Source organism: Mytilus edulis, chromosome 1 (assembly GCF_963676685.1).
Source record: "Mytilus edulis chromosome 1, xbMytEdul2.2, whole genome shotgun sequence".
In the NCBI taxonomy this organism is placed as follows: Eukaryota; Metazoa; Mollusca; class Bivalvia; order Mytilida; family Mytilidae; genus Mytilus; species Mytilus edulis.
Genome location: NC_092344.1, coordinates 67,482,747 through 67,495,324, shown reverse-complemented (window position 1 = coordinate 67,495,324; position 12,578 = coordinate 67,482,747). Strand labels below are relative to the sequence as shown.

The 12,578-nt window shown below is 30.3% G+C and overlaps 1 protein-coding gene across 2 annotated transcripts; it reads left to right on the top strand.

The window, feature by feature from the left end:
- Positions 1–654: 654 nt before the first annotated feature.
- On the top strand, positions 655–8,726 carry LOC139487805 (LHFPL tetraspan subfamily member 5 protein-like). 2 transcript variants are annotated; one of them, XM_071272915.1, is made up of 4 exons: positions 660–1,196; positions 1,757–1,993; positions 3,120–3,152; positions 7,289–8,726. In XM_071272915.1, the coding sequence occupies exons 1-4, from the start codon at positions 797–799 to the stop codon at positions 7,477–7,479; spliced, it is 861 nt and encodes a 286-aa protein (XP_071129016.1). In that variant the 5' UTR covers positions 660–796; the 3' UTR covers positions 7,480–8,726. The 2 variants fall into 2 exon arrangements, with proteins under 2 accessions (XP_071129025.1, XP_071129016.1); XM_071272924.1 differs by lacking the exon at positions 3,120–3,152 and having other exon boundaries at positions 655–1,196.
- Positions 8,727–12,578: the final 3,852 nt, after the last annotated feature.

The window sequence follows — 12,578 nt, the reverse complement described above, 5'->3', positions numbered from 1 at the left end:
CCCGATATCTTTTAACTATATGCCATGATGATTGGACCAATCTGACTCAGAACAATGTGTGAGGGCCGGATTCGTAGAAAATGTGCCGTGAACATATTGTAATTTAATTTACTACTGAACAGACTGAAGTTCTTTAGTTTTGCATTGGAGGACAGACAGAAATATTTTTTTTAGCACTGTAATTCTTTTTCATCTGGTGCTTCAGGTTTTTTAGTTTGACGCCTGAATATTAAAGATGTATTTTCCTTTTTTGTACACTATTGAATTGTTTGAGTATTTTGTGTTGCACACTGTGTTATTATTCATTTTTATCCTGTATTTGAACGGATTTCTTGGTTTCAGCAGAAACATAGAATACATTATAGATCATTATAATCTAATATGTCTTTCAGGGTTAGATATGTCTGATATACATTGTCATCCCCCTCAAGTTTTACAAAATTAAATGGTCGTCTCTTTTTTGTCACAAGCACTGTGAATTTCAGTAAAAACATCCAGTGTTTCAAACGGTTTACAATGTAAATTACACTAAGTTTTTTTTTCAAGCAGCCAGCAGATACATAATACAATAATGTCAAGAAATATATACCTATAAAGTGGAGATAACTCTAAATACAATGTAAATATAGAACTCGTTTGACAAGTTTTTACACCTGAACAGGTAAAAGCTCACCTGTATGAAGGTAGAAAAGTTTACAATAACAAAGATAGCAAGACAGGACCTCACCCAAATGCCTTTATCTTGACAGCTCAACTATAAAATTTCGCAGATTACGTGCGAGAAACCCTCAGAACCATGGGTAGGGAAAACGAGTTGACCCGTATCTACCACATACAGTATGTTAGGAATTCCAGGGCAATCACTGTGGTATGGGCCATTTTCACTATTTGCTTTGCCATTCTGAACATTGTTGCTTTCATCCAACCCCAATGGCTTGGATACACGGAGAAATCATTGAATGCTGGATATTTTGGACTATATGAAGTGTGTACCATTTTGACAGGCGGAGAACTATCGTGTGATGGAGATTTTTTGGACTTCACAACCATTTTAAATGATTCATTTAGAGCAGCCAGTATGCTTGTTGGAATCTCTGCTCTCTTGTTTGTCATTGCCATCATCTGTCTTCTGTTATTCTTCTTCCTGAGAGCTTCAACAGTACTGAAAGTTTGTGGCTGGCTTCAGTTGTTGGCAGGTAATATGGTTGGATGTTGTGATTGTATGTAATTAGCTTTAAAAGATGCACTTGATTAAGGTCCATCATTAACTTAAGGCTAAATTGGCCATTCTTTACACCAAAATATTAAATTGTAGACAAACCTGTGCATCTGGAAAAAAAATAATATATTGGAAAACCTATGAATAAATAAATAATATAAAGCATATAACCTTACTTTAAGGTACATCATGCCAGGTATATCTGTCTGGGAACAGATATCTGCTCCTAGGTAAAATGTAAACTTGTATTTGTGCAATTAAAAGGTTAACAGTTTGTCAGATCTCTGGTGAAAATGTATTACAGAACATTATGGCCTTACTTAATCATTGGTAATGCATCTCATTCTGTAAAGAAACTTACATCAAAATTGAGATTTATTAGCTTAAATTAGGGACAAAAACTCCAATGATGGAACTATACATTTATGAGTGGTCAAATTTTAATACTTTAACTTGTATAATTTTTCAATATGATGTGTGAAAAAGGGGATCTTCTGATGTGTATGTTACAGTGATTGGATATTAATATGTTTACAGGTATCTGTATGGGAATTGCATGTATTGTATACCCAAGTGGGTGGGATGATGTCAAAGTTCAAGCTGTATGTGGCCAACAGGCAGGAAAGTACCAGCTAGGATGGTGTGAGATTAGATGGGCTTTTATCCTCAGCATTGTTTTGATCTTTGATGCCTTCATTCTGGCCATCCTTGCATTCTTCTTAGCTGCCAAACAAGCTGATATATTACCAAAACAGCAAAACGAAAAACCAAAGAGTATGTATATTACTATATAAAACTGTCTAGTTAGATCTTAGGAAAATTCATAATATATGGAGTGATATTTTTCAGACAGAGTGAGAGAAACAAGATTTTAGATTTGATTTTTTTCTGTCCTCATTTTACAAAAGAGGAATTCAGTCTGATGTCTGGCCAAATAAAATATTAGGGCATAGCAGTAAGCATGTTGAACTGACAAGAAGAGAATGGGTTCTGCATTAATGTAAAGACTTTATTTTTATTTGAATTTCCTTAATCAACATGTCCCCTGTCCTTCAACAATTACATATCAAATTATTTTTTATAATAAATTTCAATACAACATGTTTTCCCTGCAATAATATTTAAATGTATTTCTGCAGATGCCTATTCAACATAAATTGTATCATTTATTTCCATATACTAAGGCAAGTTATTTATCAATTTAAATTTTGTTTCAACTTTTTTGTTCCCATATACTAGTATTTATAGGTATATTGTACTATTTATTCTACAGACTACTCCTTCAGAGATGATAATTATATGCTTTATTCTGCTTTATGTGTAATGTAAATGTACATGTACATGTATATATGTATTTATTTTAGAAATTAGGTAAATACCAATTATAAGTGATAAACTCTTTGTTTTCTATATATAAATTTATACTTCAAAAGTAGACTAAAAAATCTCTTTTGAAAATGATACCCTTTCCGAGCAAATTGAAGTTGTTTTAGCTGTGACTAATAGGTAAAGCATTTATAGTCACAGCTGTTTAAAATAAAAATTGACCAGTTAAAAAAATTAAAGTTAAAATAAAAAATTTAAGAAAAAAGAGGGACAGTATTAGACAAGGGGTAATAGGATGGTTCATCTATTTTGATTATAACAATTTTTTTGGAGAAAGGCAGCTAAAATGTACTTCATCCTCCCCAAGTTCTGACCTGAAAGTTATGATATAATTGCAATATAAAATATGTTATAATGAATTAGAACATGCACTGTCGTATGGTGCTGGTTCATTTTTCTGAGTGTTTCACTGAATTTCTTAGACAAATGATACACATTAGTAGACTATATATAATTTGTAATACACATGTATGTTATTATATAAGATAGAAAATGTATTGTTTTGTATTTGTAGCATTCAGTAATTTGAATTACAGTTGGGGACAAGGTATAATTTTGAATATTTTTTTTTCTAATTAGTACTAAAAATAGATTTTTTGTTTATTTATGTGTTGTCTGTTGCTTTTTGGTAAAGATAACAGAATTAAACAGCTGCTTTTATGGAAAATATTAGCTGGGTTGGCTTTTTAAAAGACAATTATAAATGGTTGCAAGTTATCAACAAGACTTTGATTAATACCACATTTTTTTTTAGCCTTCGACTTTAGTCGAAAAAGCGAGACATAGCGATCCCATATTCCATCGTCATATTCGTCCACAAATATTCACTCTGTGGTTAAAGTTTTTGAAATTTTACTAACTTTCTTAAACTATCCTGGATTTCTACCAAACTTGAACAGATGCTTGTTTTTGATCATAAGATAATATCAAGAAGTAAATTTTGTAAAAATAAAATTACATATTTTTTTGTATTTTTCTTATAAATGGACTTAATTTTTCTGCTGGGAAACATTACAATCACTCTGTGGTTAATGTTTTTGAAATTTTAATTTCTTTCTTATTCTATAATCTGGGATTTGTACCAAACTTGAACAGCAGTGATATTGTTGGCTTTTTTCAAAACTACCTCTACCCTTTTTTATTGGGAAAATATGTATAATTTTCATCAAATTGGGAAATTTAGATTAAACCATGAATTTGACTGAAACTTCAATTTACAGACCCCCCTTTCAAGAGTCTAACCCTGCTTTGAAATAAGACTCCTTTTTGTCAGTGATGATACATAAATAGACCCTCAAATCTGCACATATCGTAATGTTTATAGACATGAAAAATGTATAAACTAGTGTTTTTTAGTTGTTTTCATGCAAAATTACTACTGAGACTGCACTGTTGTGGAAAAAAAATTGGGATTCTTCTCCAGGAGAAAAAGCCTTTTTCTCCATTAATTTAAGGCAAACAATATCACTGGACAGAATCTTGTTTATGAGCAAAAGCTAGTATCTAGAAGGAAATTTGGTTAAAATTTTGTAACTGTTTATCCGTATTTTACTTATGAACAGACTTAGTTTGTCTTCCAGCTTACATTACATACAGTCTGCAGTTAAAGTTTTTAAAACAGTTATAAGATTCAAAAACTATCCTGGATTTTTACCAAACTTGGACAGAAGTTTCTTACAGTCAAAAGATAGTATCGAGAGGAATATTTTTATTGATCTTTTTCCTTAATTTTGTTGAGCCTGCAATTAACTGCAGAAGTAGGTGAGACACTTGGTTCCACGGAACCCTTACAAATTTTTTGTATAATGAACAAAAGTCTTTTGTTTTTAATTCAGTGTTATTTATTTTCATTACATTATATAATAAGTTTCAACTTTCAGTTGGAAATGGATCAAAAAATATAACATAACATCAAACATTATCAAATGATTTTAAAAATAGTTCTTCATCCTTATATTTATACAATTGTTTTGTTCATTTTGATTTGCTTATCATTTGCCCCAACTATGAATATGGTATTTACATTAGAAAAAGAAGGATATATTGTTGGCTAAGCACTGGACATTAAACAGCCATACATCATCACCCAGTGGCTGATATTTAATGCATGAATCAGAAAAATGATTTTGTAACATTTTAATGTTTGTAAATATATATGTATATCCAGTGTGATAATTTTCCTTGCAGAATAAATAATTAATGAGGTAAAGTATAGTGCAAGATTCTAATGTTAACATTATTTTTATGCATTGATATTGTTTTACACTTTTTAATACTGATACCAAATGAAATTATCTCCCCTTATAATTTGTTTCTGCATTGTTTATAGATAATAATTGTTGATTGAAACTGTAAAAATCGATTCTCAAATTTTACTAAATTTTTAAATGATTCAATATTCTTCAAATGTTAGAATAAAAGAAACTTTTAAGGGGAGATAAGTAGACTAATTTAAATCTGTTAGAGACATTAAAAACAGTTGTATTTAATGTCTCAACAATTTGAAGATTGAATTCAATTTTCTTTTATCCTAATTTGTGTCTTAATTAAGGATTAAGTGACAAATGGTTGTAAAACAGATTCAAATACCTCAACTAACATTTTAACCTTTTATTTTGCATGCAAACATCCTAACTGATATACTAACTGTTGTATAGAAATAATTAACATAGATTAACTCCCTTGAAAATAGTTTATGTAGTTATTTGCAAATGCCTGTTATCTTTTTTGTCTATAAAACTATGCACTTTGATGTAGATGCTCAAAATTTATGTCAGCCTACAAATGTAAACTAAAGGTCATGATCATCCTATCAAATCATGAAAAAAAATCATCATTTGGTTTATGTAATGTAGAACATTTTGAATGTAATTTGAATGATAAAATGGACATTGAAAAATTTAAAACAATATGTGTTGTCTGTTAAAACATGTCAGTAAAACGTAAAACTCAATAAATTTTATATGAAATCAATACTTATTACTATACTGAAATTATATGGAAAGTTGGAAATGTGTGTGGCAACATATTAAAATTTAGAAAATCATATAAATGTACTTACAGCAGATATTTATTCTGCTGGATACCGTCAAAAGTCAGGGAAACAATTTATGATCCTTTGCCGGGCCAAATTGGTCATTCTGAAGCATATTCTGTTACTTAAAGATTGGAGTTATACTAGACTAAAAAAGTCAGCAGAAATGAAAAGTGAGACAAAGTGACCTAGCTACTTCCACTTTGAATAATAAGTTTGTCGTTCAAGTAATATTCAACAGCATACACGATACATGTAACTAAAAGCATCAAAACATTTGTTGTTTTTTTCAGTGGTCGGGTTGTTGTCTCTTTGGCACATTCCCCATTTCCATTCTCAATTTTATATAATGTGAATTTCTGTAATATTCAAACACTTGAGCATGAATTCAAAGCATATCTCATAATGATTATTTTGTTTTTAATAGACAATTTGTAAAATACTGATGGTTCGAATTCATATTATTTTGGCTGTTGTCTTTTATACAAGATTCCATGTGGTCATGCATTAGTCTATTTTAATGGAATTCTCTTCTCTCTTTAGAATTATATCTTTAAATTGTTGATAACATTATGCATGTGAATTATTAAAAAAGAAATATAGAAAAAACTAAAATCTCCTTACTTTTATATCAATACACAAAACATTATTGAATGTTTAATGTTCTTTATGGAAAACCCTAATTTTTTTTTACCATAACCAAGTGCATGTGATTAAAGTTGTGTTACATGTGAATATTTTACACAATGGGGAAATAGTGAAATTTGTGTTTGTCTGTTTTTGTTTCAATATAAGTTTATCATGTTAATGAGAAAATTCCATTGAGGGATTAAGCGAAAGATTTAGGAAAAATAAGATTGTTAAATGGTTTGTTTATGTTTAGAACAAGATTTTCATTGTTTGTTTATCTTTTCTGCTCATCAGAGCTGAATAGTTTGGTCAAGTTGTTATATTCTTCCTGGACACCATGTATTCAGATGGGTCAAAGTTGACATGTATCTTAGTACTATCAAGCCTTTAGCCTTTTAATTCTATATAACATTCATTTTAATGATTCTTTTTTTTTTTTACTTGAAACTGAAATACGGACAATGTGTCACCATGGTTTGCTATCAAATTTCCCTTAAAACAATAATAACAGCACATTTAAGTAAAATATTCTAATCATTTGGTTTTAGTGTTTACTTTAAACGAAATTCCCGAAAATCTGCTTGGATGTAAAGGAATTTCTGGCTAAAGCCTTAAAAGGAAAAAAGTAATGAAATTACTTTTAAAGATAGTGCAATAATTACTCAAAGTTCAAACACAGAGTAACAGATTTAAGATGAAAAATTTTATGAACCAGTCAAAACAGAATTAAAGGCTATAATTCAAATCAATTTAGTTAAGTGAAAGCTGTCGTCGACAAGTGCTGACCTCAGTTTCATTCTGTTCAAAGCTTAATTACTATCCCTTATAAGTGGTTTTTACAAGTTATCTTTCTTTGGAGCAGGTAATGGTAAGGGACATTAAGTTAGTTTAAATAAAAATGTAGATAATACAGATATAAATATACACATTACTATTAATTTTGTAAATATACCCATAATAGTCTTTCATTGAGTATTATCTGTTGCTTTAAACAAGCATTCTGCTATTTCTCTTTCTAGAAGACTCAAAAGATGGATTTATAAATGGTGGATTTACAGCAGAATCCTTTGGAAGACAATCTAATGTCAGCAGTATGCAACCAAACACATCATCTGATCAGTCAGAGGTCAAGGCTGTCTTTAGGTCAAGGACAAGTAGCCAGGGATCTAAGCAAGGAGGGAGTGAATATGGAGAAGATATTAAACTTTAAATGTGATTCTGCTGTATTAACCATTGTTTAATTTATCCACATGTTTAAATAGTTCAAATTGAAATTTTAATTAAAATTATTGTGTGTTTTGAAAAAAATAAAACAATAAAGAACACAGTAAACAGTACAATTTATGACTTGGTTTAAAAAAAAATATTTTAGATTAAGTAGATTTTGAATATCAATATCCATATTTTACTTATGATATGGAATCATGGAATTCAATATTGAATGGATGCAACTAAATAAATATAACATATCTTGCCATAAAAGTTGAACATAATATTGTAGAAAGTACAATATTTTCTTGAATTTTATACATGTGGATATTGTCTGGTCATCAGAAATAAACAAATCCAAATGATATATTTCATTGATGATATTATAAAGGGTACAACTGTTTACTTTTTGCTCTAAACATTTCATAGGAAATATGGTGTTTATCTTAATGCTTTCGATAAAATCTATATAAATGAACTTTAAAAGTTCTCGTTTGTGATATTTTGGAATTACATGAAAATGAAATAAGATCTCTTTTTAAAGTCCCTGTATGTGATACATGTCAAATTGATCAACAAATATTAGTATGAGTAAACTTTATATTTGTGTTTTTATAGTGTGTATGTATTTGTAAAATAAAATAATTTGTGTAGTTTGGAATATTTTAATTCATGTACACGCTAGAGTTGAATAATTGGATTATGCTAGGATTTGCTGTTAAAACTTGAAAGGATTTTTTTCATAGAATAAATTTCTGTCTTTGTAAATTGAAATAATCTGCCATTAATCTATATGTAATTTAAGGTTTGCTTATTTAACAACAAACAAGTATTTAATTTTTCGTAGTTCAAGAGATAATTTTGATTATTACATGTGTACTTTTGAGAACCTACATTTGAATACTGTCTAAAATCATATCAATAATGAACAAAATGTTACCACATTGAAATAGAAGACAATTAATACAGTAAACTTGTAAAAACATACTAATGAAAATAAGATGTTTCCAAATTGAATACTACATTTATTATATTCAATTAAATCTCTAAACAGTTCATGTTGATATTAAAGTGTTGATAATTACCTATCAGATCAATCTTTTGTTAACTTAATATGCTAAGACCAATCATGTTGATTATATAAATCACTGGATGATCATTCAAATTAATTGTTTTGAATATAATAATAATTGTGTTTTTTTTATATATTGATTACATGTTTATTTATAAATAAACTATTTATACAAATTTTTGGTTATTTGTGATGTATTGTTTTACTACTGTGTCAGGTTAGGGTGAAGGTTTGGCACCTGTTAAAATGTTTAAACCCGCTGCATTCTTATGCACCTGTCCCAAGTCAGGAGACTGTTGTTCAGTTGTTGTGGTTTGTTGGTGTGGTTCATAAGTGTTTCTTGTTTCTCATGTTTTATATGGGTTAGACTTTGTTTTCATGTTTGAATTTTTGTACATGTCAAATTGGGCTCTAAGTCTTTATAGCTTGTTGTTTCGGTGTGAGCCAATGCTCCTTGTTGAAGGCTGTACTTTGACATATAACTGTTAACTTTTATTACGTTGTGACTTGGATGGGGTTGTCTCATTAGCACTCATATACCATATCTTCTTATTTATAATAATTGCTGATATCCCACTTTCCATTGATCATAATTAGACAAACTTCCTCAGGTTTTTCCTATAAACAACAACAAAAATAAAGAAATAAAAAGTTTTCATCAATTATGTTTCGATGTGGGCAATCACACATATTTTTTTTTAGATTTTCTATGCAAAGTCACATGGACAACTATTGCACAAGCATATAGTTTTACCTTTGAACTGATTTATGTTTGTTCCCTTTTATTAGCTCACCTGGCCCAAAGGGTCAAGTGAACTTTTCTCATCACTTGGCGTCCGTCATCGTTGTCCTCCTCGTCCGTCTTCGTTAACTTTTACAAAAATCTTCTCTGAAACTACTGGGCCAAATTTAACCAAACTTGGCCACAATCATCCTTGGGGGTATGTAGTTTAAAAAATGTGTACAGTGACCCAGCCAACCAACCAAAATGGTCGCCATGGCTAAAAATAGAACATAGAGGTAAAATGTAGATTTTGGCTTATATCTATATCTCTTGAAACCAAAGCATTAAGAGAAAATCTGACATCGGGTAAAATTGTTTATCAGATCAAGATCTATCTGCCATTAAATTTTCAGATGAATCGTACAACCTGTTGTTTGGTTGCTGCCCCTGAATTGGTACTTTGAAGGATATTTTGCCGTTTTTTCTTTATCATGAATATTATTATAGATAAAAATAAACTCTAAACAGCAATAATGTTCAGCAATGGAAGTTCTACAAATAAGTCAACATGACCAAAATGGTCAGTTGACCCCTTTAGAGTTATTGCCATTTATAGTAAATTTTTAACCATTTTTCGTATTTTTTTTAAAAACTTTTACAAAAATCTTCTCCTCTCAAACTACTCAGACCAAATTTAACCAAACTTGTCTACAATCATCATAAGGGTATCTAGCTTTAAAATTGTGATGACCCACTGCAAACCAAGATGGCCAACATGACTAAAAATAGTACATAGGGTAAAATGCAGTTTTTGGCTGATATCTCTAAAAACCAAAGCAATTTTAGAAAATCTGATATGGGTTAAAATTGTTTATCAGGTCAAGACCTATATGCTGTGTGATTATCAGACCATTCAGGCAACCTGTTGTTGGGTTACTGCCCCTGAATTGGTGATTTTAAGAAAATTTTGCAGTTTTTGGTTATCTTGAATATTATTATAGATAGAGATACATTGTAAACAGCAATAATGTACGGCAAAGTAAGACCTAAAAATAAGTCAACATGACCAAAATGGTCAATTGAGCCCTAAGGAGTTATTGCCCGTAATAGTCAATTTTTTAACAATTTTCATATATTTTTTTAAATTTTGACATACATTTTCCACTGTAACTACTGGGCCAACTTCATTATAGATAGAGATAATTGTAAGCAGCAAGAATGTTAAACAAAGTAAAATCTACAAAGTCATCACCATCACCAAAACACATTTTTGGCATGAATCTATCTGTGTCCTTTGTTTAATATGCACATAGACCAAGGTGAGTGACACAGGCTCTTTAGAGCCTCCAGTTTGATTTTAAGTTTCAATATACATATTTTCGAAATGTGTAATGTAAGGACTTATATAGTTGAAGCTAACTATACAAATCATGTTAAAATCTGAAAATTACAACCAGAACAGATACATATGCAGCTTTGTAGTCTTTCAACATTTAAGATAATGTTTACGTCGTAACTACAATCCCCTTCCCTTTCATGAATGTGACCTACCGAATTAAGACTATTTACCAGATTTGTTATCACATAAGCAACATGACAGGTGCCACATGTGGAGCAGGATCTGCTTACCCTTATGGAGCACCTGAGATCATCCCTAGTTTTTTTGTGGGGTTCATGTTGTTTGTTTTTTAGTGTGTCATGTGTGCTGTTGTTTGTTTGTCTTTTTCATTTTTAGCCATGGCGTTGTCAGTTTGTTTTAGATTTATGAGTTTGACTGTCCCTTTGGTATCTTTCCTCCCTCTTTTAAGATAAAAAATGATCCAATAAGTTATATTTGACTTTTACCGTCACAGGTATGAAAGAAAACACAGAAGAAATGACTGAAATAACAAGACCTTTATGCAAAATAAACCAAATGCTAATATAAAAACGCAAAATGGGGGAATTTTCATTCATCTCTAAGCTTGTGCAAGTCAAACTCTTGATGCCATGAATTAAATTAATTCTGTCCGTTTTAATATTCTACCTTGTATCAAATTTGGTAACTTGATTCTTCCATTTGGTTTATTGTCAATTACATGATATTTATCAAAAGAATATAGGTTGTAAATTTAATTCACAGATAATCCCATTGTGAGATATCAACATGTACATGTATAAAATGTACAGAAAGAAGTATTGTTCCAAAAAAATTCCAGTATTCCAGCTTTACTGTTATTTTAAATTCTCTTGGTCCTGTAACACCTTTCACTAGCTTCAAGACAGCTGGAAAAGTCAACAATTAAATAAATGTCACTCGCATATACATGAAATATATGTGGAAATACCTATTCCTGGTCTGATATTGGTATTATAGGGTAACATTAAAGTTATCTTTGTAATTCTAATACTATGAGAATTGTCTGTGTTTTGGCACAACATTGTGAATCTCTAAATCAATTTACAAATGCACTAGATTGGATAGTTCAGCTTTGACCTTAGGAATGAAGGGCGATATCTGTTATTGCCAAAAATGCATTTATTAGCACCATTGCTACTTTTGTTCCACTTCATTTTGAAAACAAGTTTCATTTGTCATACAAACTAGTCATTTGAACAAATTCAAATTTAATTTTACTAAAAAAAATTCCCAGTATAGTCATTGAGTGATCTCCCTTCTCCCTTTCCACTGTACCCATGAAAATTTGTATACCACAAACAATAACAAATCCACAGTATGTATCTATTTTTTTAAATGTATAATGTACAGAAATCGCATGCAATTTCTTCCAACTGTACTAAGTCTATATATACAGCTACTCACCAGTATCACCATTTGCTTCAGCAACAAAGATTTTGTCATTATTTCCATCTATTATAGTAAGAAAGAGATTTGGAAGATAAGCAAAATTAGTCTGGATATTAAGAACTTCCACAGCATCGAGAAGCACAGGTAAAGATGGCAAAGCAACAAACTGCCAGGCAACAGACTTGGTCTTATTCTGGATACAGTCTAGGGACTTCAAGTCACATGGTACTCTGCTGCAGACGACACCATCATTTGCCAGCAAAATACCTCTTTTGAAAAAGAATCAAATTTTAAAGTTTGGTTGACCACAAGTTGAGATTTTTTTCATAATATATTTATGTTTTCAAATGTGTGAATGTCAACTTTGTTTTCTTGTTTGAATTGTTTTACATTTGTCATATTCCATTTTGGGGGCTTTTTTGGCTTACCCTGTTGTAAGTTTCTCGTTGGCAATCAAACCACATCTTATTTTTATATCAATTTTTAAAATGTCTTTTCTATGAAATAAAACCTTTC

Coding starts and splice junctions, on each gene's coding strand:
- LOC139487805 (XM_071272915.1), top strand. CDS start 797: ATGGGTAGGGAAAACGAGTTGACCCGTATCTACCACATACAGTATGTT. Junction 1,994..3,119: donor GCAAAACGAAAAACCAAAGA/GTATGTATATTA, acceptor TTGTATTTGTAG/CATTCAGTAATTTGAATTAC. Junction 3,153..7,288: donor GAATTACAGTTGGGGACAAG/GTATAATTTTGA, acceptor TTCTCTTTCTAG/AAGACTCAAAAGATGGATTT.